The sequence below is a fragment of the Protopterus annectens genome, chromosome 3.part0, assembly GCF_019279795.1.
Source record: "Protopterus annectens isolate FY-2018-M chromosome 3.part0, PAN1.0, whole genome shotgun sequence".
Classification (NCBI taxonomy): Eukaryota; Metazoa; Chordata; order Ceratodontiformes; family Protopteridae; genus Protopterus; species Protopterus annectens.
This window is the reverse complement of record NC_056731.1, coordinates 1850680659-1850707732: the sequence shown is the minus strand read 5'-3', so window position 1 is coordinate 1850707732 and position 27074 is coordinate 1850680659. Positions and strand designations below refer to the sequence as shown.

General features: G+C 42.9%; 1 protein-coding gene across 1 annotated transcript in view; it reads left to right on the top strand.

The window, feature by feature from the left end:
- OBSCN (obscurin, cytoskeletal calmodulin and titin-interacting RhoGEF) overlaps positions 1 to 27074 on the top strand; it is a 4979884-nt gene that overhangs the window by 773153 nt on the left and 4179657 nt on the right. The window contains exon 7 of the mRNA XM_044066040.1: positions 13195 to 13470. Coding sequence (XP_043921975.1) covers positions 13195 to 13470 — 276 coding nt within the window. The remainder of the gene's footprint in view (positions 1 to 13194; positions 13471 to 27074) is intronic.

Here is a 27074-nt window from a genome sequence, read left to right as displayed (position 1 = left end):
TCCTTGTGCAAAACATTTTTGAAGGGAGTTCTCCTTCTCAGGCCTCCAATCAAACAACCATCAGAAACGTAGGACTTAAACTTAGTTCTCACATCATTAATGTCTGAACCCTTTGAGCCCTCTTCTTCATCAGATCTGAAATTGTTATCTTGGAAAACACTATTCTTAGTAGCCATAACCTCTGCTAGGAAAGTCTCAGAACTGCAAGCCCTTGCTATTTGACCTCCTTACATTATTTTCCACAAGAACAGAGTCCCACTCAGGACAAACCCTTCCTTTCTTCCCAAGGTATGCTAAGAGCATAATCTCAACACTACTATTGAGCTACCAGTGTTTTTTCCAAACCATTCTTAATAAATCTGAGTACAGACTACACCAATTAGACGTTCACAGAATTCTCAGATTTTATTTACACAGGACTAAAGAATTCAGAAAATCAGATCAATTATTTGTTTCCTTTTCTGACAGAAATAAGGGCTTGTCTGTTTCCAAGGTTACTCTTTCAAAATGGCTTTCAGATTTCATTTCCTTTCCTTATCAAACTGCTGGCAAACAATTACCTAATAAAGTGAAAGGCCATTCCACTAGGGCAGTATCTACTTCATGTGCCTTTAGATATAGGCTCCCAATTGATACTATTTGTGCAGCAGCTACTTGGGCAAGACCACATACTTTTGTCACTCATTACAGATTGGATTTGGCCTCCCAGGACAGGTCATCCTTTGGGTCCAATGTGCTGAAGAGTCTCTTTGCTTGATAAAGGTGCTAGGGATATTGTCCCATCCAGCAAGAATTACGACGAGACAGGACTACATAACATAAAGAAGTTATGTACTTACCATAACATTCCATGTTTGTAGTCCATCTCGCCTACATTCTTGCATCCCTCCCTCCTACCCTCTTCCTGTTTTCTGGAGGATCTGGTGGACTATACTGGTGCTGTCTGACCTGGTTATACTTGTCCACCTGGCATGGATATATTACATAATTTTTATTGTCTATATGTATACAGTTTTCTGATAATTTCATACCTGTTAGGTAATTATTGCTTTCTTGCAAACAAGATCTGGGGAATTGCTGTGAGGCACCATGTGAGGCACCATGGGATAGGGGTTAGCCTCGAGCCATTAAAAGCTCTCGAGCTTTAGTTTCAGCCGAGTCGGAGCCGAACCCATCCAGCAATAATGTAGGCGAGATGGACTACAAACATGGAATGTTATGGTAAGTACATAACTTTTTTTTTGGCAATGTGCTCAGTTCTCTGATTCTGCAATATTTTGAAACATCTCTTCTTGGACAGCCTCATATTCAGGCAGCTTATTATTCATTTTTACCTCAGATTTTTTCAGTTTTGTCAGCTCATCTGCATATCTGTTTAAAGCTTCTTCCATTTTTGTAGCCTTTTGTTAAAAGAGTTCATATACTCATTTGGTGTTTTATTTATTTTAATCGGATATGAGCACTTTTGACTTATTTTTTCTTCTAGATTACTGTAAGTCATGTCTTGCACCAAACCTGGAGCTTGAACTGCTTTTTGCTGAACAGCTGTAGGATTCTTCCCAGCCATTTTTTTCTCCTCACCTTTTGTGACTGATTTTCTTTTTTTGCTGGCATTCAGGCAGCACACTAATTAGCCAGTTACTAAAGTTTACCCAGAAAGACAAAATCACTGACTGTCTTTTCTGAGTTTTTGTTTTCACAGTGGGAGATTTGAAATTAAGCTGTTGCTCAGTGTGTAGCCATCTCGGAAGCCTCGGCCTGTTACATTCTGGTAGAAAGAGATGATCTAGAAGTACTGTAGAAGCAGACATATTCTCTTTGGAGCCACAAAAAAAAAAAAACAGTTGTAAGCCAGCCAATAAATGATTTGGGAGCATCCACCAATTGTGGTGTTTCAGAAGTTCAGATTAAAATATGCATCTGACTACCAACCTCCTGTACAACAAGAGTAATACTGGGGATAAAAGAGTTATAAATTTATTCTTATACCATTGTGGTAGATTCTACCACAGAAACAAAGAAGGCTACTACCTACCAGCTCTTCAATACTCTGTATATTTTCCTTTAACCATAGGTTATTACACCCTCCCACCACCAAAAAAAAAACACTTTACTGTTTAACTTCAGAGTAGTGATAATGAGGTAGGTTAATCATTTTTAAATCATTAAATTTAAAGCAGCCGTTGTATACTCCCATCAGTATGCCATGAACAAAATCAACACAATTGTCTGGTTTTCCAACCCAGGATATTACTTTCAGTAAAACAGTAAACAACATTGAGGAGGTGTTTAAGTTACCTGCTACTGAGATGTCTACCTGAGATGCAGAGATTGACAGAATCCAAGTGACAGACTTCATTAATATTAGATAACTTTTATGGATTTATTAAAGCATAAAAATCTAAACCCAGGGACATATTCTGCATCTCACAAGTCTGCTGATTTAATCTATAAATGTTCAAGGGAGAAGTCAGATTTATATTTTAATCTAAAAACTTAGGCCATGTGTGGAATAATGCCACCAGAGGTTGAATAACACCTGTGTTGCAAGTGATTACCTGTTTTGTAAAGGATAACATTAGCCATTAGTAAATAGCAGTGTTTTAATTGCAGCAGGCACATGGTCATCTGAAGCTTCTGTATTCAGTTGTGCATTATAACTGTATACTTTGCATTATTTTGCCCAAGATTTTTTACTTTCATTTTAATGTTGTTTAAGATTAGGTTAGTTTACAAAATGAGAATCACCACACTTCGTGTATGTTCTGCTTAAATTGTAGAAGATCTTGCAAAATTTGTAAGGACGCCAGCAGGTCCTCAGGAAGTTTCAGCCTTTCCATCTGAGAGAGTAGAGCTGACTTGTGAAATGTCTACTGCTGGCGCTGTTGTTTTGTGGAGAAAGGATCTTGCTGAGATTAAAAAGGACCCAAGGATAAGCATCATTTCCCAGGGAACACAGCGTAAACTCTTACTTGAGAATGTAAAGCAAAGTGACCAAGGGAATTACAGCTGTGAAATACTGGGTGACAAGATAACATTCCATGTCAAAGTCAAAGGTAAGTAGAGAAGACTTGCTACGTATAGCATACACTTGCTAAATTGCATTGCTGGTTTTGCAGAAAAGCTTTTTTAGTCAACATTCCTTATAACTGCAAAACTATCAGATCTGATTCTGATCTGAAGCTGGCCATATTCAGAATCTTCAGACTCAGTTCTGCATCCTCTACCTATAGGCCCCAACTGTTGTATCTTCTCCTCAGATCTCATTTTCCGCCATCGTGTTTGGATCATGGACGATGAACTCTACCATGTAATATCCTTTGGATAGCATTTTTGACCAGCTGTTGAGGTGTTTTTGAAACTGTTTTTCCTCTACCTTGTTGTTAATAGTGTTAGGATAGTTGTGATAAGTTTGTTAAGTCTATTGATAGCCCTCGTGTTTATGCTTAGTGCGTGAAGTTCCTTGGCTTTCCTGCCTTTGTTCCTTACTTCTTTAGGCTACAGTTGTTAAAACTCTGAGTGATTTGTTGACTAGTCTGTTATGTATATGTAGTCAATATACAATGTTGTTTGGGATTTTTGAAGTGTTATAACTTCTTAGGTAGGTAGATAAGTTGGTAGGCATGTTACTGATTTGTTTCATGTGTTACTGTGTCTTTTTTGCCCATAAGATGGACAATTTTAAGGTTTCAGGGTTTAAAAAGTGTATGATGTGTGTGTGCATGTGTGTGTGCATGTGTGTGCGTGTGCGTGTGCGTGTGTGTGTGTGTGTGTGTGTGTGTGTGTGTGTGTGTGTGTGTGTGTGCAAACCGCTTTAGCAGGATGCCCATGATAAATGTGTGTTCTGTTTGGGAGCTTTCGTTTGTCACTTTGTTAATGAGAGGTGAGCTAAACTAGTGTTGAATGGCTTTCTGAAATACTGTTCTGCCTCTTCCTCTTCTCCCTCCCCAAATAAGAAGTCTGACAAGCAGGAGAAAGATCTTTCTAAAGAAAAAGAGGATAAGGCCTATGAAAAGGAGTGGGAGGGTCACAAATGACCCACCTTATCTTTAGTGGATTTGCCAGATCTGCAGGTGCATTGTTCTTTGGCCCTTTTGGCTCTGGCATCTTTGTGTCCTGTAGTGCCGAAGTGGCCCTAATCTCCATTGCTTCTTATATCAGAGTCTTCTAACTCCCAACTCTTAGCATACTTAACCCTTTTCTGGCTGACAGCCCTGTATCTTCCTCTGGCAGACTGCAGTCCCCCTTCTGCCCTTTTATTCCTGCAGAGTTTTCCCTGGAGCCATCTGCTTCCCTCCCTTGAGTCCGATCTTCCCCTTCTCTGTCCTCTTTTCAGATCTGACATTGTCCTAGAGGTTGTTGAAGCTGCCTTCAGTAGCCTCTTCCTTTGGGTCTGCCAGGCTAGTCGAGAGCCTTAAGCCTTCAGATGTGGAACATCTGATAAGATACTTCTTGCAGGCTCAGATTCATTTAGGTATCATTCTCGCCTCTTGACCCTGAGTCTGAGATTTTCAGTTCTCCCTCTTGTTGTTGTTCCTTCCTCATTTCCTCGGCTCTGGGATGTATGGACCAACCATGTTGCCTTCCATTCTGCCTGCACCAATGGCCAGGCCACTTCAGGTGTGCATTCTTAACTCTGGCATTGTTGGAACTGAAGAATCTTTGCAGCTGGACTGTGGGAGTTGGTACCCCTGAGTTGGGGTCAGTATTCTGGATCTTGGAGTCGACTTTGCCCTTGGGTGCTTCGGCTCTTGACAGTTTGGCTCCGTTCTTGACATCTCAGCGAATAGAGTTGGCACTGGTGTCCCTCTCTGGTCTGTGGGGCTGAGGAGCATTAGGTCTGGTCATTTGGCTTTGGTTTTGGTCTTTGACATCATGGTGATTGTGGTGTTGAATGGTATTGCTAGCTTTGCCAAGAAAAGTAGGCCAGTGGATGTGTAATATATGCCAGCATAGCTTGCTAGAGTTTTGTAAAAAATTATATGTCATTTGTACATCAAACTGATTTGTACAGATGGTTCTGTTAAAAATGTATTTGTAAAGTTGCTTGTGTTAAAAATGCATCAACAGTGGGTCCTGCTGGACAGAAAAGAGATATACATGTATGTTAGACAGTATTATTATAGCTATTGAAATATATATGTTTTAATATGGAATACTGGAATAGAAGAGGTTACTCTCAGTCCAGCTAACTTTGAAAAATATTCTAAAATTAAATTATGTGGTTTAGGCCATAAAGATTGTATTTTACAGTTCTGATTGCAGCCAGAGACAACATGTTTGTGAAAAGCAGGACTAGGAATCCTACTCTGTTGTCCTTAGGAGTGAACTAATTGCTACCCTGGAAGGGTGGAAGTTTTTGAAATGGTTTTATAGCTTTCAGATGCTATAACACATCTATGAAAGTTCTGTGTGTGTATTATGACATATATGTCCTTGAGTCTGGTATAATTTCTTTTAAAGTGGGTAGTGTGGGAACCAGAAGTCAGATGATCAGATATGTGTAATGTCATTCTGTAAGCCAGCACTGAAATGATGTTTTAATACTAGATGAGAAGCCTTAGGGTAGTCTGCTTTTGAAGCTTGACAAAGAAGGACCACTCACCCACTTAATCTTGCCTTGCTTTAGTAAGCAACCAGGGAGTAGTAATCCCTTAGGTCAGTCAGGAAAATAAGTGAGATTAGTTAAATGCTGTTTTCTGTATCTGTGTGATGCTATCTGTGTTATTTTTAATATTTCCTGTGATTGAAACTCTGGTGTTTATTGTAAGTAAATATTTAGTATTTTCAAGTTATTTTAGTATTTATTATCAGATATATTTAAACTTTTCCTTGTGGCTGGTCTTTTAGAGAATATTTAACCTTTGAGAGTACTTACATTTATACTAACACTGTGGCTGCTTCTGAAAGCCTCGCTGCATTGGTCAAACACTACCATTTGTATTAATACTAATTTTACTAAATATAATTGGGTACCCTGGTAAGAGCCTTAAAGTAGCTGGCTTTGGAATGTTCTGGTGGCAGTATCTACCTTGTAGCCTGGGCAGAGGGGGCATAGCTGGTAAATTTGTGCCAGCTTTTCCCAGGTGTGTGTGTGTGTGTGTGTGTGTGTGTGTGTGTGTGTGTGTGTGTGTGTGTGTGTGTGTGTGTGTTCCCTGTCTGCTTTTAAGGGAAACTCTGCTTGGTGCAGAGAGCTGCAGCTGGAAATAATCTGTGTATCCTTTTTGTTCCCAGTGAGTGTCCCTCACCAGTGTTAATTGTGAGGATTGAGGCTCCTTGATTACTGCCCAGAGCAGGAACGTCACAGTGATGATCCTCTCCCATTCAGAGATGGGGCTTTGGCAGTGTCTTTGGATCCACTCCAGTCTGTGTGGTCTGTGTCAACAGATCTAAATGAGTTCCAGGACACCCTTTGCCTTTGGGTCACCAGGTTCCCTTGTACTCAGGGCTCCCTGCTTCTACCATGACAATTTCTGTTTTTCCACCTATGGAGGTGTCTGTCAAGACCAAGTGCAAGAGGAAGCACTTGGATTCCTCTGAGGAATCTCTGACCAAGGACACCAACCTTGATGAAGGGGAGGGCTCCTCCAGATCTCGCCACAGCAATTCTTCCTTTGGCATTTTGTGAAATTGTTAAGACAATGTGGGGGTTGGACTAACAAAGCACCTTCCCAAGTGGTGTCATTGTTTTTGGAGACTAATCCATGGCTTGGGTAGTTCCCACTCCGAATGCTGTTATTGACCTGGTGTGTCACAGGGCTTGGCAAGAACCCAAACCCAGAGTGGTGAAATCTTTCCCCTAAAAGCCAAACAAAATTTTGGTACTCCCCAAGGACAGAGCCTACAATAAGGGTCCGGCTGTGGATACCACATTAATTGCAATGGGCACTAAAAAAGGTCATCTCTGAAGAGAGTTCCTCTGTTCATCTGCCCAGCAGTGAGTTACAGGCCTTGGACTGTTTAGGATACCACTCCTATGCTTCAGCCACTTTTGCCTTGCTTGAGCTAAATTATCTTGCCAACTTGATGAGGTTTCAGCAAGATGTCATAGCTGAATTGTCAAAGGTTGTCACAACTCAGCAGCCTTCAGAAAATCAGAAGGCTCTGGAGGTTCAGTTGTCTACTATGCAGTTCATATCTAACATCTCCATGAGGGGGGCCAACGGGACTTTCCACACAGCAGACATCATATTGCTTTGCGTTGTCATACTTGGATGTGTATGTGCAGTTTTGTGAACTGCTTTAAAATGTCCTTTGTTAAAGCATCTTTTGGTGGTTTTTGGCTTGACATTCAAGGAGATACTGACTAGGAGCAAGCAGGATAGCAAGACAGTCTACTGTCAGAGATTGTTTCTCAACCCTTCAGTGGTCCTACTCCAGGAACCAGAAGGGCAGGAAGCATCTCTTTTTTTTTAAAAAGTGCAGCAAACTTTCCAGGGTGCTCCGTTTGAAGGTTTCCCCTGGTGGCAGAGAACAGAAACCATAATGGAGGCTGTCAGTGGGGCAGGCACAGTCCATAGAAACAAGGACTTTCACAGTACTTTCGCCAGGAAGACCTTCCAGCGTCCCTGAAACGTTGCCGGACTGCCACTTGCTGGAGGCAGTCGAGGGTTGCTTGCCTGTCCACACAAGAGCTTGGGAGGCCATCACCTCAGACACATGGGTGTTGAAGAGTCAAGTCCAGAGGTTATACCATTCCTTTTTTGTCGACCCCAAAAGATTCCAAAAGATCCCTTCCAGATATTCCACCCACCAGAGGAGGGATGCAGCAGTAGAAATTCAAAAACTGCTGGTAATCCGAGTCATCCAAGAGGTCCCACTAGACCAGTGAGGATCCAGGGTCTATTCCATACGTTCAGAAGTTTATATGAGATTATTAGGCTAACAGCTCAAGAGCTTTTACAAGTCTAACCGGTTTTACCCAGATTTTCCCCAATTTTCTGTCCATAGGGGAAAGATAACAAGGGTCAAGAAGTGAGGTTTTGACTATTTTTACAGACTGCCTCTGTCCATAAGGGACATGAGCACCACTCCAGGACTGACTTTGCGATTTCCAAGGGAAGGTCTCTGCTTCAAGTGAATAAGAAGCCTATCCAGAGGAAGGGGCAATCTCTGGGACATATATCTGTCTCTCAAGCATGATCTATTCATGTCCGAGATCAGATTTAGGTCTTTGGAGTGGGTAACCCTTATGCAGTTTGTTTTGCGAATATTCAACATTTCCATCAGGGCTGGGTCAGAGACTTCCTTGTAGGTCAGACACAAATCACCCCTCAGTAATCTATAGGAAATTGAACACAATGATAGGGCCTATAATGACATGGTGGTATTTTTTGCTGACAAAACTCTGAGGATGCTCCAACTGTTGCAGGTGCCTGGTGAGGTGCATGCCAAAGGGTGCATTGTACTCGATTATCAATCTGGTGAGAGCTGAGTACAGTGGTACTATGACATCCTTAGAGCTGGATGCCATGCCCTTACTTATAAGCTGAGTCTCATAGAAGGACTTCCTCACCACCATGGACACATGGTGGTCAAAGTTCAGATTACTATCTATCTGAGTACCCAAATCTCTCACCACTGGGTCCAGTGTTATAACTTGCAGAGGTGTTTGATTGCCCAATGGATATTATTATGCACTTCTATACATTTAGTTTGAGTCCATGGCTCCAACACCAGCCATTAGTGTGCATCAGTCCTTTCTGTAGCATATCAACATTGTTTGGGGAGTCAGTGATTCTACCCAACTCACAGTTATCAGCAGACTTGATCAACCAAAGGTTATCTTCATTTATCTTGATATATGAGAAGTATATTCCAAACAGGAGGGGGCCCAGCACTAAGCCCTGTGATATTCCATTGGTTCCTGTCCTCTTGCTGGATTCGAAATTCCTCCACTCTAACAACATGTGTCTTGTCTGTGAGCCATTTGGTTATCCTTCTGGTGACGTAGAGGTTTATGCCCAATTTTATGAGTTTATCTATAATACCAGCATGGGTATTGTGTCAAATGCCTTTTCCAGGTCAGGTTAGGCAGTATGCACTGTCGTACCCTCTCCCATAGTCTTGGTGACCTTCTTAAAGAAGTCCACAGATTGGCCAAGCAGGATCTGCCCTTGACAAAGGCAAACAGGTTGGTTCTAGAGCCTGCAGACTTCCTATGTTGTTGTTAATCAATTCCATGATTATCCTTTACCTAGCCTTGGATATGAGGCTAGTCAGACTTATGGGTCAGCAGTTTCCAGGGTCAGTTGATGTTCCCCCCTTGTTCAGAGGGAAGCATTGTTTTCTGTACTTCCTTACTTAATTTTTCATAAAGGCAGAGTCACGTTAAGGACTAACCAAACATTTTGGCCCAAAGCTGCTTTTGAATCAAATTTAAACCAGACTTTTAATTTGCCAGTTTTCTTTCCAAATTTCAGTAACAAGGGAGAACATTTGTTTCATTGTTTAGATGTTCATAGACAGCTTAGATTCTGCCTGGACAGAACCAGAAATTTTAAAAAATGTGACCACCTGCTTGTTTCTTTTTCTAAGGCAAGACTTGGAAAGCTTATTTCCAAAGTGTCCCTATCCAAATTGTTTTCTGATTGTATTTCCTTTGCATACTCCTTGAAAGGAATTTCATTGCTTGGAAAGCCTAAAGGTCATTCCACAACGGGGTGACTACCTCAACTGCCATGTTTCCTCGCAGCTACCTAGTTTAATATTCATACATTTGTGTCCCATTACAAAATAGATGCATAGTCTAAGTCTAGAACTTCTTTCGGTCCCAGCATTTTAGGGGATATTCTCTCCTAGGGCCTCCCTGGGGTCTTTACTGTCTGGGGACTCTGCTGCACAGGTTGAGACTGGATGAATATGAAAGTTGTGTACTTACCACAATGATAGGTCCATGCTGACAGTATCCATCCATCTCCACCATCCCTCCCTCTGTGCCCCTCCAAATTGTCATTTCTTTAGTGAGTTCTCCCAACAGACCTTGATGGCCCAGCCTCAAAGCTTGCAGAGGACGATCTGTTTCTGTGGTCCTCTCTTTTTGACTTCCTTTTCTCCATCCTGGTTATGACTCATAGTGATTTAGGGTTTATCTTGAAACTGATTTGAGGAGAGAGTGGTATTGTAGGACTTTACAGGTAGAAGAGGCAGAGCTGTGAGTCTGTAGATTCTGAATATGGCTGGCTTTGGATCCCACTTGGATTCAGTAACACACATGTTAAGATGCATGGATACATTCAACATGGATCTATTGGTAAAGTAAATACATAACTTCTTTTAGCACAGTTGAAAGTTTGTAGCCAGTTGGGTTGAATTTATGTGATTCCAGCCATTCATCTAATTGAAATGTGAATGTTGCTCAGATTTTATACTGTTTGTTATGGTGTGGGGAAACTGGGTCTATAAGTGATGGTGGTTCTGGATGTTGCATTTATTCCTGAATGGGAGCTCATTAATATTTGGTATAGAGCTAGTTCTCTGGACTGGATATTAACTGGGGAGTTTTACTTGTGAGAAAAAGATGCGTTACAGAGAGCAGCACATGACATAGCTTTGAAGGCAAGGCTGAGATCATCTCATAAAAGTCTGTAGGCCACAGAAAATAAGGTCAAGGATTAAACGCACACAGATATGTGGAGAACATATACATTGCACACAGACAGTGAACAGGTCAGACCGGAACCCTGGAGCTATGAGGCAGATATCTCACCGCTGAGCCACTGCACTGCCACAAAGTGAACACAGCCCTCCTTACGTACTGCAGTGAATGAGTGAGTGAATGAGTGAAATAACCCTCTCAATAAGACAATATTTTCTGCAGTAAAATGTTTTTCTGTTTCTCTGCCCTCTTGGGTAATGTTCTGTCGATACTTGTAACAACAACCCTAGGTCCCTGGTTTTCCATGCTAAATCTGTGAGTAATGTGTTTATTTATTGAAACTGTGATTCAGGGAATGGATGGAAGTTAGCAACTACAGACTTGATATCACTTACTGCTGTGACTATGGCAGACTCCATGGTTACAGAAACTGATACCACAATAAAACATAAGCTGTCAGACTACACTGGTTATATATGCAGCCTAACCATAAGAGCAGTTTCTTTCATGAAGAGAGCTATTACCTCCAGGGGAGAACAGAAACATGATTACATCTTTTTGGTTGAAAAATTTGGGATAATCACTGGTATTCATTGCAGCAGTTATCACACATATTTCCTTATAATAATTTACATTTTTATTTGAGCCCAAATTTTCATTTCAACCTCCCCTCCATAATCTCTTGCATGTAAGTCTGTGTCATCTGCTGTCATATGTAGCCTGCCTTTCCACCATGTACCATTAAAACAATCATTTAACTGACATTGTTGCCTTAGATGTTAAGAGTGTGAGCAAGTGATAGAAACAGTAGCCATGGTAATGTGTTTTATCTTCTTTCTTTCACAGCCGTATGATTGCTTAGCTGTGATTAAGTAATTGGGCTTTGCTTAATTTCCAGCTCTAAGTCCAATTTAATCATGTTCTGTGTATTCCTTAGATGTTTGAATGAATAAATAGGAGAATTAATGGTGACAGCAATACATTTCACCTTATATCTCTCATGCAGGCATTGGTTGTCCCCGACAAGCCATATCAGCAGTTATTTAAGGTAACTATTTGAAATGCTGGGACCCAGTAGAGTGATTCCTGAAATACGGAGACTGAATGGCCGCAAGAACTAACTTACATATACTAAGTCCAAGATGCCATTTCTCTGAATATTCCCTTTTCTCTGAGTCTCGGAGTTGGTATATTTACGTTTAGGGGTATGTGGGGCTTCCCCCTGCAAAAAGAAGCTTAAAGGAGAAGAGTGATTTTTGAGAATTGCTCTCCTCCTGTGTTTTCTGTCTTTTTTATTTTTCAGCTTGTTGGCACTCAGCATTTTGAGTGCCAGCATTTAAATTCCGAGCCGTCATTTAACTATGAGTGACTCTTCTTTGCTTTCACACACTGCCTCCCCACCTACATCCTCAAACAAACACTGAATAGGTATCCCAGGGATTTCTACAATGATTTAATCTTGTCTGCTGCTAGGAACCACATTTTCTAATTAGATTTGGCACCCCAAGTAACTGTTAAAAATATATGATCATTGCTGTGGGCAGTTCTGCTGCTAACACTTCACACAGTTATGTAGCTTCTTGCTAGTATTATTGTCTTGCCATGGTACCTGCAATACATAAACATCCATGTGAATTTTAACACTTGCTTCCTACAATGTTGCTCTGAGCAACCCATGTCAACATTCATGTTATATATTACATATCTCAGTGACACAGAGGGATGAGGCGCTGACTACACTTCAGATGACTTGTTTTTAACTTGGGGTACAGAAACTGGTCAGAAAATGGCTTGCACATCAGTGTGGGGTGGAGACTACCTAGACTCCTTGCAGTAGCAGCATTAAGAGCTGTCTACAAGTAGTATACTGCTTGATAAGGAGGTTGCATACTCAGGGAAATAAGCATGTAACTTCTGTGGACAGCCATTGCATAGCTCACAATGCTGACGAAGGTGGTGAAGGTTCAACACACTCAATGGCAGCAGTAAGATGCTACATCAACATCTTTGATCTCCTCCCCGGTCCCAAGCATGAGTTGTTAGAGACCGGGGAGGCTTAGATGAGTTTGGTAGTTCAGCTGAATGACAAGAGGAGCTGGTGACAGCCGATGGTCAGCTGCAGAGCAGTAGGTAGGAAAAATATTCACCAACAGGCCATGGATTGACTGAGTATGGCTTATTATACTGTGAGAGAAAGGGAAATGAGATGGCATACTAAGAAATACCATGAAGTATCACTTCTAATATATATTTTCATTTATTTTATTTAAAATTTAGAGTAGTTGTTTCATTGGTAAATTATAATTCTCCTTAGTGCTACTTTAGAATGGAATATTTTTTTTTAAGTTGTAGCTTTCATGATTAAAAAATTGATAGGAAGAGAGCTAGCTTGAAACCCTGGCCCTGGTGCTAAGTTAATGCAGTGTCTAATGCTAAAGGTTGTACTCTGTTTGTCTGAGCATGCACGCCCATGTATGTGTGTGCTCATGCTTATGCTATTTAATGCAAGTCACACTTTAACTTAAATTTACACAGTAAAATTTACAGGTTTAAAGCATCACAGTAGCCACTTAAATTTCTTAATGTTTTAAACCTAGAACCTGAACCAGTATTCACTAATAAGGCATCTCTTCAGAAGGAGGTGAAGGTCTACCTCTCAGAGACTGCCATACTTACTTGTGAGGTGTCCCAGACTAAAACTGATGTCAAGTGGTACAAGGATGGGAAGCAACTCAGTCCTAACAAAAAATATAAAGTGGAGTCTGATGGCAAAATTCGAAGACTTGCAATACAGAATGTGGAGAAGAAGGATGGTGGAGAGCACATCTGTGAATCTGCTGGTGAAAAGCTTATTTTTAAGATTAATGTCAAAGGTATGTTTATCTAAAATGTCTTTCTTTGTTTCTGGTTGAACAGAGTATGTAACCAATTACCTTTTCTCATTGTTCAACCTCTTATGCTTCAATTATGTATATGTAGATCATTCTGTGGGGGTGTGGCAATGAATTAAATAGACCTTCACAGTCATATAGTGTTACTGTGCACTTTCTCCTGCAGTAACCTCATTAGTGACAGGACACCAGTATGAAGAAAGGCTTTGCTATAGCTCAAAAAAAGTCTCTGAGCTATGAATTCCCATAAGATAGGGCAAACTGTACATATGGAGTTCCTTGCTTGTGCGTAAAAAGGATAACAAAATAAATTTTTCATAATGTTTCTACCTTGCAGTCACTGCTTTCATTTAGCTAAATGTAATTTTTATGTGGGATGTAGGGAGTACATGTAACTCCACTGCTCTGTGTTAATGTATCAGATGTGTCATATTTACAAGTTTCAGTATTTTTTCAGTGCTTCAGAGGTCATTTTGTGACATATGCAAAAGCTTTATACATGATTATCTAAGAGTCTGTCTGTTGATGTTCTTAGTGTTTCATTGTTGCAATCCTGACTTCTGGGATTTCCTGCTGTGGAAGCCCTTGGCCAGCCCAACTACCAGAGTAAAAATCTCCCTCCTCTTAAGGCTGGCAGACGTCCTATCCTGACATCAGTATGCTTGGGTATAAAGGGAGCCAGCCGATGCCATGACATCAGTCTTTTCTTGCCATCAAAGCCCAAAGCAGTGGTTCAGTGCATCAGTCGGTCCGCACCAGAGAGAAGTTGTCTAAAAGCTAAGTACCCCTTTGGGGAACTCTTTTTCTTGCTTTAACCCATGTCAGATAAGGTTGACAACTGTCTCCACTGTGGTAAGCAAATCCCACACCAAGACTTTCATATGTTGTGTATCACATGCCTAGGCCAAGATCATGACAACCCTAGTTGCTGTTTTTTGCGTGTGTTTCAATTTCTAAGACTGTCAGGCGTAGGGTCGCAATCTTAGCTAGGCTTCTTAGTCTGCCACCTACCTTGCATCATCTGATGGCATCTGCCAGTCATCCTAAGGTTGAGCTCCCTAAGTGTAGGAAGGACAAGGAAAAAAGACCCAAGTTTAGGGCTTCGGATCACAATCGCTCACCATCTGCCAGTTCCCCAAGGCTCGTTATCTCTGAGGAAGACGAGGCGCTTTTGCAGCCCCCTTTTGCAACCAAGGTGGTGGGTAGGCCTCTGATGAGATCTGTATGGACTCCAACATGCTGTTGGGTCCCTCATCTTTTACACCGGCCTTGACTTTTAGTTTGTTGGTCAGGTCCGGAGTCACTCAGCAGTCCTCGGCTTCCAGTGAATGTTCTTTTACCACCGATATTCCTTTGAAGCGTCAGCATGCATTGGTTCTTCCTTGCAAAGAGACCTACATCCAGATTCCGGACATACCTAGCCCCAAGGCTAGAGTTACCTATAAGAAGGGTTCCACCTCAGGCCCTATACCTAGGCCTACTGGCTGTAATGCATAAGGATATCAGCAAGACCTGGTGAGGTTAGTTGAACACCTTATTTCTATAGTCAAGTTAGGCAACCCTCTTTGGAGTCTTCACCAGGGAAAAGGAAGGGAGATCCTACCCCTGAAGTTTTCTCTGCACCTCCTGATACAGATGAGGATTCTGACCAGGAGGAGTCTGTCTTTAAGGGGGGACCCTTCCTTACTTCTTTTGAAGATTCAGATTTTGAAGATAATCTGGCTTTAGCTTCACCTCCTGAAGACATCACTTTTAGGGAAACACTCCATGCCATGAGGGAACATTTCCTGTGGGAGGCACAGGAATACCACAGTCTAAAAAGAGGGTTAGAGAGTTCCTTGACCTCCCGGAACAAAACCTTTGGATATTCCTCCTGTATTGGAGGTGGTAGAGAATCTTTTTTATGGATTCTTCCCTGAATCCAGATTGTCTGCCTCCAGCCCCTCGAAAGCCAGACAGGTTTTACAGGGTGCTGGACTCGCATAAATACCTCTTCAAAAACCCCTCTGCTGATGTAGAAGTTGTCACTCCAGGTCCCCAGGGTGCAAGAGCCAGCTCTTCAAAAAAAAATACCTTTACCTGCTGACAAAGAAAGCAGGGTCCTTGATAGGTTTGGTACACAAGTCTACACTTCTGCTACCTTAGCCATGAGAGCCCTTAACTGTCAGTTTCATATGATAAAATACCAACAAAGTATTTTAGACAAAGTGAAGCAAAAGATAACCTCCCTGGAAGAAGAGAACATTTCCAAGATTTGCTGGACCTTTGCCATTCCAGCTCCCAGTTGGCCAGACACTCATTACACTGTGGCTATGATGCTATGGAGGCCTCTAGCTGAGCTGCTGTATCTGGTTCTGTCATTAGAAGGCACGCTTGGCTTAGGGAAAAGACCCTGCCAAAACATGTCAAATCCAAACTTCTAGATGCACCTCTGGATAAGTACTTTCTCTTTAGGCCAAAAGCTGTGGCTGTCCTCAGAAAGATGGAAGATACAGCAAAATCTTTGCAAACTGTGAAGGACTTCCTCTAAGTTCAGCCTCCTAGGTTTAGTAGGAATTTTCCCACTAAACACTGGTCCTTTCCCTCTCAATTAAAAAGCGCCAAAGGAAACCCAGGAGGGAAAGGCCTCAAAGACAGCATCAATTGCAAAAGGCCCAGACAGTGGTCCTCAGAAAACCCCAGGCAGGAGAGTTCTAGGCCACAGGGCCATGGCTGAGAGCAGCAATCATTCTTACTTTCGTCTACCTGCCCCTCATCCCCCCCCCTCCAGGAAAGATAGGAGGAAGGCTATTCCTATTTAGAAAAAATTGGTCCCTCATTACTTCAGACAAGTAGGTTCTGAAAGTTATCTCAGATGCTTACACGCTCACTTTCAAAGAGCCATTAAGATACTCAGGTTACCCGGATGTTCTACAAAAATCAAAGAGCAAAGGCACTTCCTCAGATTCACAACCTGTGCTCAGAGGGCTCAGTGGAACCAGTACCAGGACACCAAATGTGGAAGGGGTTCTTTGCCAGGCTATTCCTAGTTCCCAGAAAGGAAGGTTCTTGGCTTCCTATTCTAGACCAGTCAGTCCCTGTTGGCACCAAAATTCAAAATGTTGACTCTTCAAAAACTTCCTCCCATGATAGCCCTTCAGGCCTTAATGGTCACCTTAGCCCTAAAAGATGCTTACTTGCATATTCCTGTAGAGGAGTCTTGCAGAAGTTTTCTTCATTTCAGAGCAAGTACCAGTCACTTTCAATTCTCTGCATAGTCCTTTGGCTTGTCTACTACTCCCAGGTTCTTCACAAAGTGTTTAGCTCCTGTGATCACCTTTTGCAGAATAAGAGGAAATCGAAATTTAACCCTATCCAGATTGCTACCTCATTCAAACCACGAGTCTTTCAAAGCTCTTCAAGTATCTGGCCTTCACTGAGTACCTCCTCACATCCTTGGGGTTCACCATAAATCTTCGTAAATCCAACACAGACCCATCCACCAGGATACATTTCCTGGGTGCTCTTCTGGATTCCTCCTTCCAGAAAAGGTCTTCTTCCTGACTCAGTACTTCCAAAACATTGTGCAGAAACAATGCCTAACAGTCAGGGAATTCCTCAGAGAATTAGGCTACATGGCATCTTGTATCCTCATGATCATTCTGGCCAGGCTACACATGAGGAAGCTCCACTGGTACCTCAAGAATCTGTGATGCCAGCACTCAAAGTCCCTGGAGACAGAAGTACAGCTAATCCCTTGCCTCAAGGAAGAATTTGTATGGTGGACACAAGCATGTGGCTAGAACCTCAGTCTTACATTCAGGTTCACACATCAGGGCCAAACTTTAATCACAGATGTTTTAGAGGCAGCCTGGAGGGCTCATTTCCAACACTTCCAGTCCCAAGGCAGATGGGAAATTCATTTCAGAGACAAGCACATAAACTGGAAAGAACTGATGGCAGTTCAAAAGGGCCTAGCAGCTTTCAAAGAACGGTGGAAACTAGGGGTCCTACTAGTCAAAACAGACAACACTACAGTCATGTGGTACATAAACAAACAAGAGGCACTCACTCTTACCCTCTTTGTCAACTAGCTGTGCAGGTCTGGGAGACAGCTCATTCTCTGGGGTTGCACTTGATGACACAGTACCTTCCAGATACTGAAAACACTCTAGCAAATAATCTCAGTAGGAACTTGATGGATCCCCATGAGTGGCATCTGCATTGGGAAACATTTTTCAGCATTGTCTAGAAATGGAGATCCCCATAGATAGAGCTCTTTGCCACCAAAGAAAATGCTCAACTGAAAAGATTCTGTTCCAGGACAAAACTACCCACAGCCTGGAGAACAGATGTTTTCTCCTTCCTTTAGAGACAACATTTCCTTTATGCGTTTCCCACTCTGCCTCTTCTTCCATAGGTCCTCCTGAAAGTCAGGGAAGAAGACCCAAGGATCATTCTGATAGCTCCAGAGTGGCCCAGGCAGCAATGGTATCGTATATTACTAAGTTTAACCAAAGAAAATCTTTGGCAGTTACCTCAGAGAGTGGACCTTCTGACTCAGGACAAGGGGAATGTTTGTGCAAACCTACCTACAGACTCCCATACTCTCAGCTTGGATAATTCCCCAACATCCTCCTCTGGGCATACCCTAAGGGGTCTATATTATCTAACCAAAAAGTGAATTCCGCGAACTGTATCTACATTGAAAATGCAGTTCAGTGAATTCACTGTTGTGGGGGGCTGCACCCCCCCACACACACACACCCTGCTAATTATATATACCAACTCCCAGATCGCACTACAGTGAAGAAAGTGCAAATTTTCCAATCTTCACTATACTATGATCTCACTGTTATCAGTTAGCTGAACTGCATTTCCGATGTACATGCAGTTCGCAGAATTCACTTTTTGATTAGATAATATGGACCCTATCCTAAGCAGACAAGTCTAAGACATTCTCAAGGAGGCTAGAAGGCCTAGTACTAGGAAATCATACTCAGCCAAGTGGAAAGGATTCTCCATTTGTTGTCAGCAGCAAGACTTCAATCCTACCTCAGCCAGTATATCTGCCATTTTAAATTACCTGGCTACCCTGGTTGACAGAGGCTTATCCTTTTCTTCTATCAAAATTCACACCTCTGCCATTTTAGCCTACATCCCTATTCTTCCTCCTAGCTTTTCCCACCCACTGATGAAACAATTCCTCACGGGAGTAATTCAAATCAGACTTCCTAGGAGACAACCTTCACCTCCATGGGTCCTCACTTCTGTTCTGGAAAAATTGACACTACTCCCCTTTGAACCAGCAGCTTCTGCTGAGTTAAAATTCTTAACTTGGAAGACTGCTGTTTTACTGGCTATCACCTCAGCTAGGAGGATCTTTGAGCTGCAAGCTCTCATGGCAATGGAACCATTTCTCATATTCCACCTAGATAGGGTATCACTGAGGACTAATTCATCCTTTATGCCCAAGATGGTCACGGACACATCCTTGAATCAATCTATCCTCTTGTCCACCTTCTTTCTGAAGCTTCAGAACCAGGGGGAGAGAATACTTCACTACTTGGATGTGCACAGACAGCTCTGCAACTATCTTGACAGAACTAAATTTTTCAGAAAATCAGACAGACTCTTTGCATCCTTTGCCTTTGGCTGTGAAGGGAAACCAGTTTCCAAACAGACTATCTCCAAGTGGATCTCTCACTGTATTTCCTTTTATTAACAGCCATCATGGTAAAAAGCTACCAGAAGCTACGAGGACTCATTTTGCTATGGACACTACTATTTCTGCTGCCTTCCTGAAAGGTGTACCTACCAAAGACATTTTGGAAGCTGCTACCTTGTCATCTGTGCATAACTTTACCAAACACTACCACTTATCAGCCTGCTGCAAATCTAGAGCAGGATTTGCCACTGCCATCCTGCAGGGCACCCTCTCTTCCCCGTAATCTTCCTTCCACCCTAATCTCAGCTTTGGGCATCATCCCAGAAGTCAGCACTGCAACAGTGAAACATAAAGAACATAGTACAGCTGTGTACACTTAACATAAATGTAGATGTTTGAGTGTATTCACTGTTGCAGTCTTCTTTGCCTCCCCCCCTCCTTCCCCCTTTGCCTACAGTAGTAGCTTCAATCTTCTTCATTATCCAGTGGATCCCCTGGGTATTTTCCCTGCAGAGCCCTTTTTCTACATTTGACCCTTCCTTATTGTTCATCCTGGGGGCTCCTACCTTCTAGGGGGCAAGAAAAAACTGATATCATGGTGATGTTCATCGTGTTACACTGCTGCAGCCATTACACTTGGGTTATCCTGCCGTCAGGCGGACCCGCAGTTGGCCCGAGTTCCAAAGTCTTGGTTCGGCGTCAGTTGCTGTCGCTTCTTCCCTGACGTCAGAGTGCCAGGGGTATATAAGAAGCAGCTGACGCCATTTTCTTCATTCTTTCGTGCCGCACGGTGCCCGAAGCAAAAGCAGTTCGCAAGTGCCGGTTGGCCAACTCCTGAGATTTTCAGTCCGAATCCAGAACTGAAGTCTTCTACAAAGCTAAGTACCCCGTTGGGGAAACTTTTTCTTGCCTCAGACCAATGTCAGTAAAAGTTAATAATTGTATTTCTTGTGGGAAGCAAATACCTCATATGGATTTATTTCCATTCCCATTGTATCCCATGCCTAGGCTCAGACCACGACATCACAGGATGTCGGTTTTGTGCTAGGTTTAACAAGCGCACTATTAAACATCGGTTTGATTTTGCCCGACATTATTTTGGCAGAAAATTCAGTTATACCATGCCGTCGGAACAACCGATGACCGGATTACACAAAAAACGCAAAGACAAGTACAGGCATCCGAGGCCCAAAACTGACGACGAAGCCTCTTCTAGGCCAGTCGCCGGTACTCCGGTTTTCAGCAAGGCACCTTTGCAGCCCCTGACGACCGCTTCTTTGGAACCACAGGCCGCCTCTGACTCCCACTTGGAGATGGCTGGGCCTTCGGATACACCAGATTTACGGCCTACCGAGACTAACCCTTCAGAGGGCTCCGGAGTAGCTGAACAACCCGCAGCTTCAGAGGGTGTTTTCAGACCTACTCAGTTAACCATTAAATCTTCTGCCAAATCTAAAACAAAGAAACAACTTCAGCATTCACCAGGACAGGCCTCCATGCCTAAGAAACAGATGCTCAAAATGGCCGAAGACGTAATTACTCTGATCAGGGGGTCCCACCCTCCTCCTGATAAAAGGCCTAGACAGGATGCAGACTATGACTCATCCGACCAGGTGTCCATCTCTTCAGATTCATCCTCAGACCAAGGATACTCTTTACCCCCTTATGGGGATTCTGATGCTGAGGAATCAATTCCTTCAGCCTCTCCACCAGAGGACTACTCCTTTGGGGAAACCTTATGTACCATGAGGGAGCATTTCCATTGGGAGGATCAGGATTACCCAGAATCCAAGAAAAGGCTCAGAGATTTTCTTTTATTACCTCAACACAGACCCCTTGCTATTCTACCAGTGTTAGATATTGTGGATGATGTGTATTCTGAATCCAGTTTAAATCCTGATTCTTTACCTCCTGCTCCAGTTAAGCCAGACAGATACTACAGAGTCCCTGACTCTCACAAATTCCTTTATAAAAGCCCTGTTGCTGACCCTGAAACAATTTCCCAGGGTCCCAAAGGGGTAAAGGCCTCTACAGCAAAAAATCCAGTCCCCTCTGACAGAGATTCCAGAGCATTAGACAGATGGGGGAAAAAGTATATACATCTGCAACTTTAGCAATGAGGGCCTTAAATTGCCAGTTTCACATGCTTAAATATCAGCAATATTTGATGTCTCAGTTGAAACAAAAAATGCCTCCAAATTCAGATCTTCCTTACAATAAGGAAATGCAGGATTTATTGCATGCAGCTGAACAAGTGGGAAAACATACTTTGCAGTGTGGTTTTGATTCATTAGAGGCCACCTGTAGAGCAGCAGTTACAGGGTCTGTCAATAGAAGACATACTTGGTTAAAAGAACAGACTTTACCAGATCATGTTAAAGCAAAATTGCTGGATGCACCTTTGCAGCAGGATGTTTTATTTGGAGTTAAGGCAGAAGAGGTATTAAAGAAAATGGAGGATAAAGCAAAATCTATGCAAACGGTGAATGATTTCTTACAGGTTCAGCCTCCTCGATTAAGCAGAAATTGGCCAACAAAGAACTGGTCCTTTCCAGTTTCAGACAGACCTCAAAGGGGCAGATACAGATGTCCAAGAGGCAGGGGTCACCCACAAGGTACTTACAGGCCTCGACAATGGGGTGCTTCAAACCGGAAAGAAGGGGAAGACAGGCCTCAACCTTATAAAAAACAGCCCCAATGACTTCCCACTACAGCTGCCAAACACTTCTCTCTCTCTTGGCAGCCTCTTGGGGGGAAAACTGGCACTTTTCCGTCACAATTGGCATATGATCACCAAAGACAAATGGGTTTTCAATATTGTGTCTCAAGGTTACAGGTTCCACTTTCACACTCTACCAAGGTTAAAAGGAATGCCAAATCTGCCACCAAATAATTGGGCAGAGGCTCAAAGACAAATTACAGCACTCATAGACATGAGAGCTATTCAAAAGGTACCAACACAGGAGCAAGAACAAGGATTTTACTCAAGACTCTTTCTGGTTCCCAGAAAGGACAAAGCCTGGAGGCCCATTCTGGATCTTTCTTCTCTAAATACTTACCTGGATGTTCCAAAATTCAAAATGTTGACACTACAGCAGCTTCTTCCCATGCTGGGCAAGAAAGCTTGGCTCGTAACTTTGGACCACAAGGAGGCATACCTGCATGTCCCTATCAGACAAAATTGTAGAAGATACCTCAGATTCTTAGCAGGTTCAATGCATTACCAATTCTCTGCACTGCCCTTTGGCTTATCTACTGCGCCCAGGGTCTTTACAAAATGCCTGGCACCAGTAATTGCATTTTGCAGACAAACAGGAATTCCCCTTCCCTTTTTCTTTTATTATCTTTTCCTATTTCTTTTTCTTCCTTTCATAATTTCTTTAGTTAGTAATCTTAGTAGATTGTGCCAGTATTTATTAAGTAGGGTGTGTTTGGTATACTGATGTAATTTTTATAATCATATATACTGATGTTATAATTTATAATCATGATGAAAAGTGAACTTGTTAGTGCGTGAATTTTATTTCAAATAAAAAGTCTTTTTATCATCGTGGTGGCTCCAGTAATTTGTTGGAATAGACAAACAGGAATTCAAATTTACCCATACTTGGACGACTGCCTTATTCAAGCAGAGAGCAAAGACATTCTTCTAAAGCATCTGGCATTTGTAAAAAGATTGCTAATTTGCCTACGGTACACAGTAAACGAAAAGAAGTCAAAACTAGTGCCCTCTCAAGAGATAATATTCCTGGGTGCCAGCTTAAATACAGCGGCCCAGATGGCTTATCTCACGCCAGACAAGCAAAGACAACTGACTCAATATTTCCAATTGATGGCAACAAAAACCCAACTCCCTGCAAGAAAAATTCTGCAGGCCTTGGGTTACATGCATCTTGCATACTACTAATTCCATATGCCAAACTGCATATGAGGAAACTACAATGGTACCTAAAGAGTGTCTGGTCTCAACACTGTCACAGTTTGGAAACAGTAATACCACTTATTCCTTGCCTTCAACAGGAGTTTCGATGGTGGGCTCAAGCCTGTCACCTCAACAAGGGACAGCCTTTCACTCAACCCACAGCCAGGCAAACACTGACAACAGATGTTTTGGATTATGCCTGGGGAGCACACATGGCAGGAAAATGTATTCAGGTCAAGTGGCCCGCAGAACAAAGGCATCTTCGCATCAATCAAAAAGAGATGCTAGCTGTACAAAATGCCCTTTTAGCTTTCAAGGACCTTCTGCATCCAGGACAACTACTACTAAAGACAACACCACAGTTATGTGGTACATAAACAAGCAAGGGGGCACTCATTCATATCCCCTCTGCAGACAAGCCATGACCTTGTGGAACACAGCTCTAACCTATCAAGTTCATCTGCAAGCATAATTCCTGCCAGGAGAGAAAAACACACTGGCAGACGACTTAAGCAGAAACATCATGGATCCGCACGAGTGGAAATTACATCCACAAATGTTCAGGATGATAACACAAAAATGGCGGAGCCCAGACATAGATCTGTTTGCATCCCCAATGAATTGCCAGCTACAGAAGTTCTGCACAAGGACTTACCACCCACAAGCATGGAAAGTGGATGCCCTCTCATTCAGCTGGAAAAACCTACAAGTATACGCTTTCCCACCACTACCTCTCCTTTCAAAGGTACTCATAAAAGCCAGACAAGAAAATCCAAAGATGATCCTGATTGCCCCAGACTGGCCATGCCAGCACTGGTACCCAATCTTAAAGAACTTAGCACAAGGTCCTCCATGGATTTTGCCTCAAATCCCACAACTTCTGACTCAGCAAAACAATCAGATACTTCACGGCCAGCTCAAGACTTTAAACCTGGCTACATGGCAGATTCCTTAGTCAAGCAAGCAATGCCTCTTTCCAAAGCTGTTATGGATGTCATTCTGGAGGCCAGAAGGCCTAGCACCAGGAAAGCCTATTCGGATAAATGGAAGATATTCTGTACCTGGAACCAGGCTAACAGCCTTGACCCTCTTGTCCCAAATATTCCTCAGATACTACAATACTTAACTGAGATGCTGGACAAAGGCCTCTCCTTTTCATCCATTAAGATCCATGCCTCTGCCATCTCTGCCATTACAACACAGACCCACCAATTTTTTCTAATCCTTTGCTAAAACAGTACCTCAGAGGGGCTAAAAACATAAGACCGCCCCGCAGAGCACCAACTCCAACTTGGGACCTCAACTTTGTCTTGGAAAAATTAACTTTTGAGCCAGCTAACTCAGCAGTCTTAAAATATGTCTCTTGGGAGACTGCTCTGCTCCTGGCAATAACCTTAGCACAAAGATTTCAGAATTACAGGCACTAATGGCAGTGGAACCTTTGATCATTTTCCACCAAGACAGGGTGTCTTTAAGAACAAACCCTACTTTTATGCCAAAGGTGGTATCAAGTGTGGCTCTAAACCAGACTAGTCACTTGCCAACTTTTTATCCAAAACCACAGAATAAAGGGGAGAGACTACTGCATTCCTTGGACATACACAGGCAGTTATGCTTCTTCTTGGACAGAACAAAAGCTTTCAGGAAAACTGAGCAATTGTTTGTAGCATATGCTGCAGGAACACAGGGAAAAGCCATTTCAAAACAGACCATTTAAAAATGGATAGGGCACTGTATACGTTTCTGCTATACACACCATGGGAAAACTGCACCTAACAGCATTAGGTCTCATTCCACCAGGGCAACAGCCACTTCAACTGCCTACCTCAGAGGAGTACCTACCAAGGACATTTTGGAAGCAGCAACTTGCAGTTCTGTACATACCTTCACCAAGCATTACCATCTGCCTCTTTACTCTAAATCCAGAGCTGGCTTTGCCACTGCAGGGCTGCAGGGCCTTATAGCCACCCCTAATGCCTTATAGAACCAGCCACCCTACCTCAGCTTTGGGATTCTACCCAAGTGTAATGACTGCAGCAGTGTAACACGATGAACATAGTACAGTTTTGTACCTACCATACATGTAGATGTTCGAATGTATACACTGCCGCAGTCTAGCTTACCCTCCTTCCTTCCCCTCTTACTTGCTGGTACTTACCTAAGCCTTCTACCCTTTGCTACCTATGGGGAGTATTTGCTGGTAACTGAAAGTTTTTGATTGCTTTTCTTATGTATGTTTTATTTGCAATTTATATTGCCTACCTTTTGGGGGCACCTGACATCTGGGGCAAGAAAAACTGAAGAAAATGGTGTTGGCTGCATCTTATAGGTTCATAGGTTCATACTAGGCTATCTGCCCTAGGGCATTTATAAGCCTAGCCAGAATGTGTTTGGCTTTCGCCACCCATTTTAAATTTATTTTCCTATGCCCTTTTTCGAGGTTAGTATACTGTGCCTCTGTCTAACAGTGACACAGAAGTGATACCCAGGGTAAACCTACGATCTCCCATCCACTCATCAAGATTCCTCTTAAAGAGAGTCAATGAGGGACTCTGCCTAACGTGGACTGGGATTTTATTCCAGAGTGAAGGGAGCCTCTGGGTTATGAATCTGTCCCTCCAGCATGTCCTATTTATTTCAGTGCTGAGGTTCAAGTCTCTCGAGCGTAGCTCGATGGGATTTGGATTTTCTGAGGTGCAGCATGTCCATTAATTCTGGGTTGGACGTGGCTTTATACGTCAGGCACAGATCGCCTCTGAACAGGCGGTATGCCACTGAGTAGAGCTGGAGTTTCTTTAACCGGGCAGCATATGGCATCTGTTTGAGCCCTTTGATCCTCTTGGTGAGGTACTTTTGGGGTCTTTCCAGTTGCTGCAGGTGTCTGGTAAGGTACATCCCAAAAGGGGCATTGTACTCAATTATGGGCCTGATGAGGGATGAGTAAAGAGGCACGATGACCTCCCTGATCTAGATGTGAATCCCTTCATGATTAGGTGGGCTATATAAAATGTTTTTCTAACCACTTTGGCCACGTGGTTGTCAAATGAGAGATTGCTATCAACTTGGGTCCCCAGGTCCCTAATTACTTCTTCTGTACTTAATGGATTACCACCTATGTGGTAATTTGTGGGCACTTTGTTTTTGCCAAAGTGGATGACTATACACTTTTTGGCATTTAGCTTGAGGCCATGGCTCTGGCACCAGTTGTCTGTTTCTATGAGGCCCTTTTGGAGGATGCTTGTGTCAGCTGGAGAGTCGATTATGGCGCCCAGTTTGCAGTCATCTGCGAACTTGGTCAGCCACAGTCCTTCCGTGTTGGCCTGTACCTCCGAGAAATATATACCGAACAATAGAGGTGTCAGGACTGAGCCTTGTGGGACACCACTTGTAACTGGTTTGGAGTCTGACATGGCTCCAGCAATTCTAACCATGTGGGTTCTGTCCTTGAGCCAGTTTGCAATCCATCTAGTGACATAGGGGTTTATATTTAAGCTGGTGAGCTTATCTATAATGCCCGAGTGGGGTATTGTATCGAAGGCTTTTGCGAGGTCCAGGTAGGCTGTGTGGACCACCTTCCCCTCGTCAATGGCCTTGGTGACTGTTTCAAAGAAATCGACCAGGTTTAAGAGGCAGGATCTGCCCTTAACAAAGCTGAACTGGGTAGGATCCACTGTTTGTAGGTCCCCAATATCTTTATTTATGAGGTCCATGATGATCCTTTCCATAGTTTTGCAGACCAAGCTAGTCAGGCTTATGGGGCGATAGTTTCCAGGATCCGTTGAGGCACCACCTTTATGGAGAGGGACCACTGTTGCTGTATGCCACTCTTTGGGCACATATCCTGTAGTAAGGCTGAGATTGAACAGTAGTTTTATGTTTGTGTTTAGCTCTTGTTGGAGTTCATGTAGGACGCAGCCCGGGACACCATCTGGTCCCATTGATGCTGTGTTTTTTGCTTTGGAGAGCGCGGCTCTTACCTGAGCATCTGAGATGTCAGGGGGGCAGCACTCTGCTGGG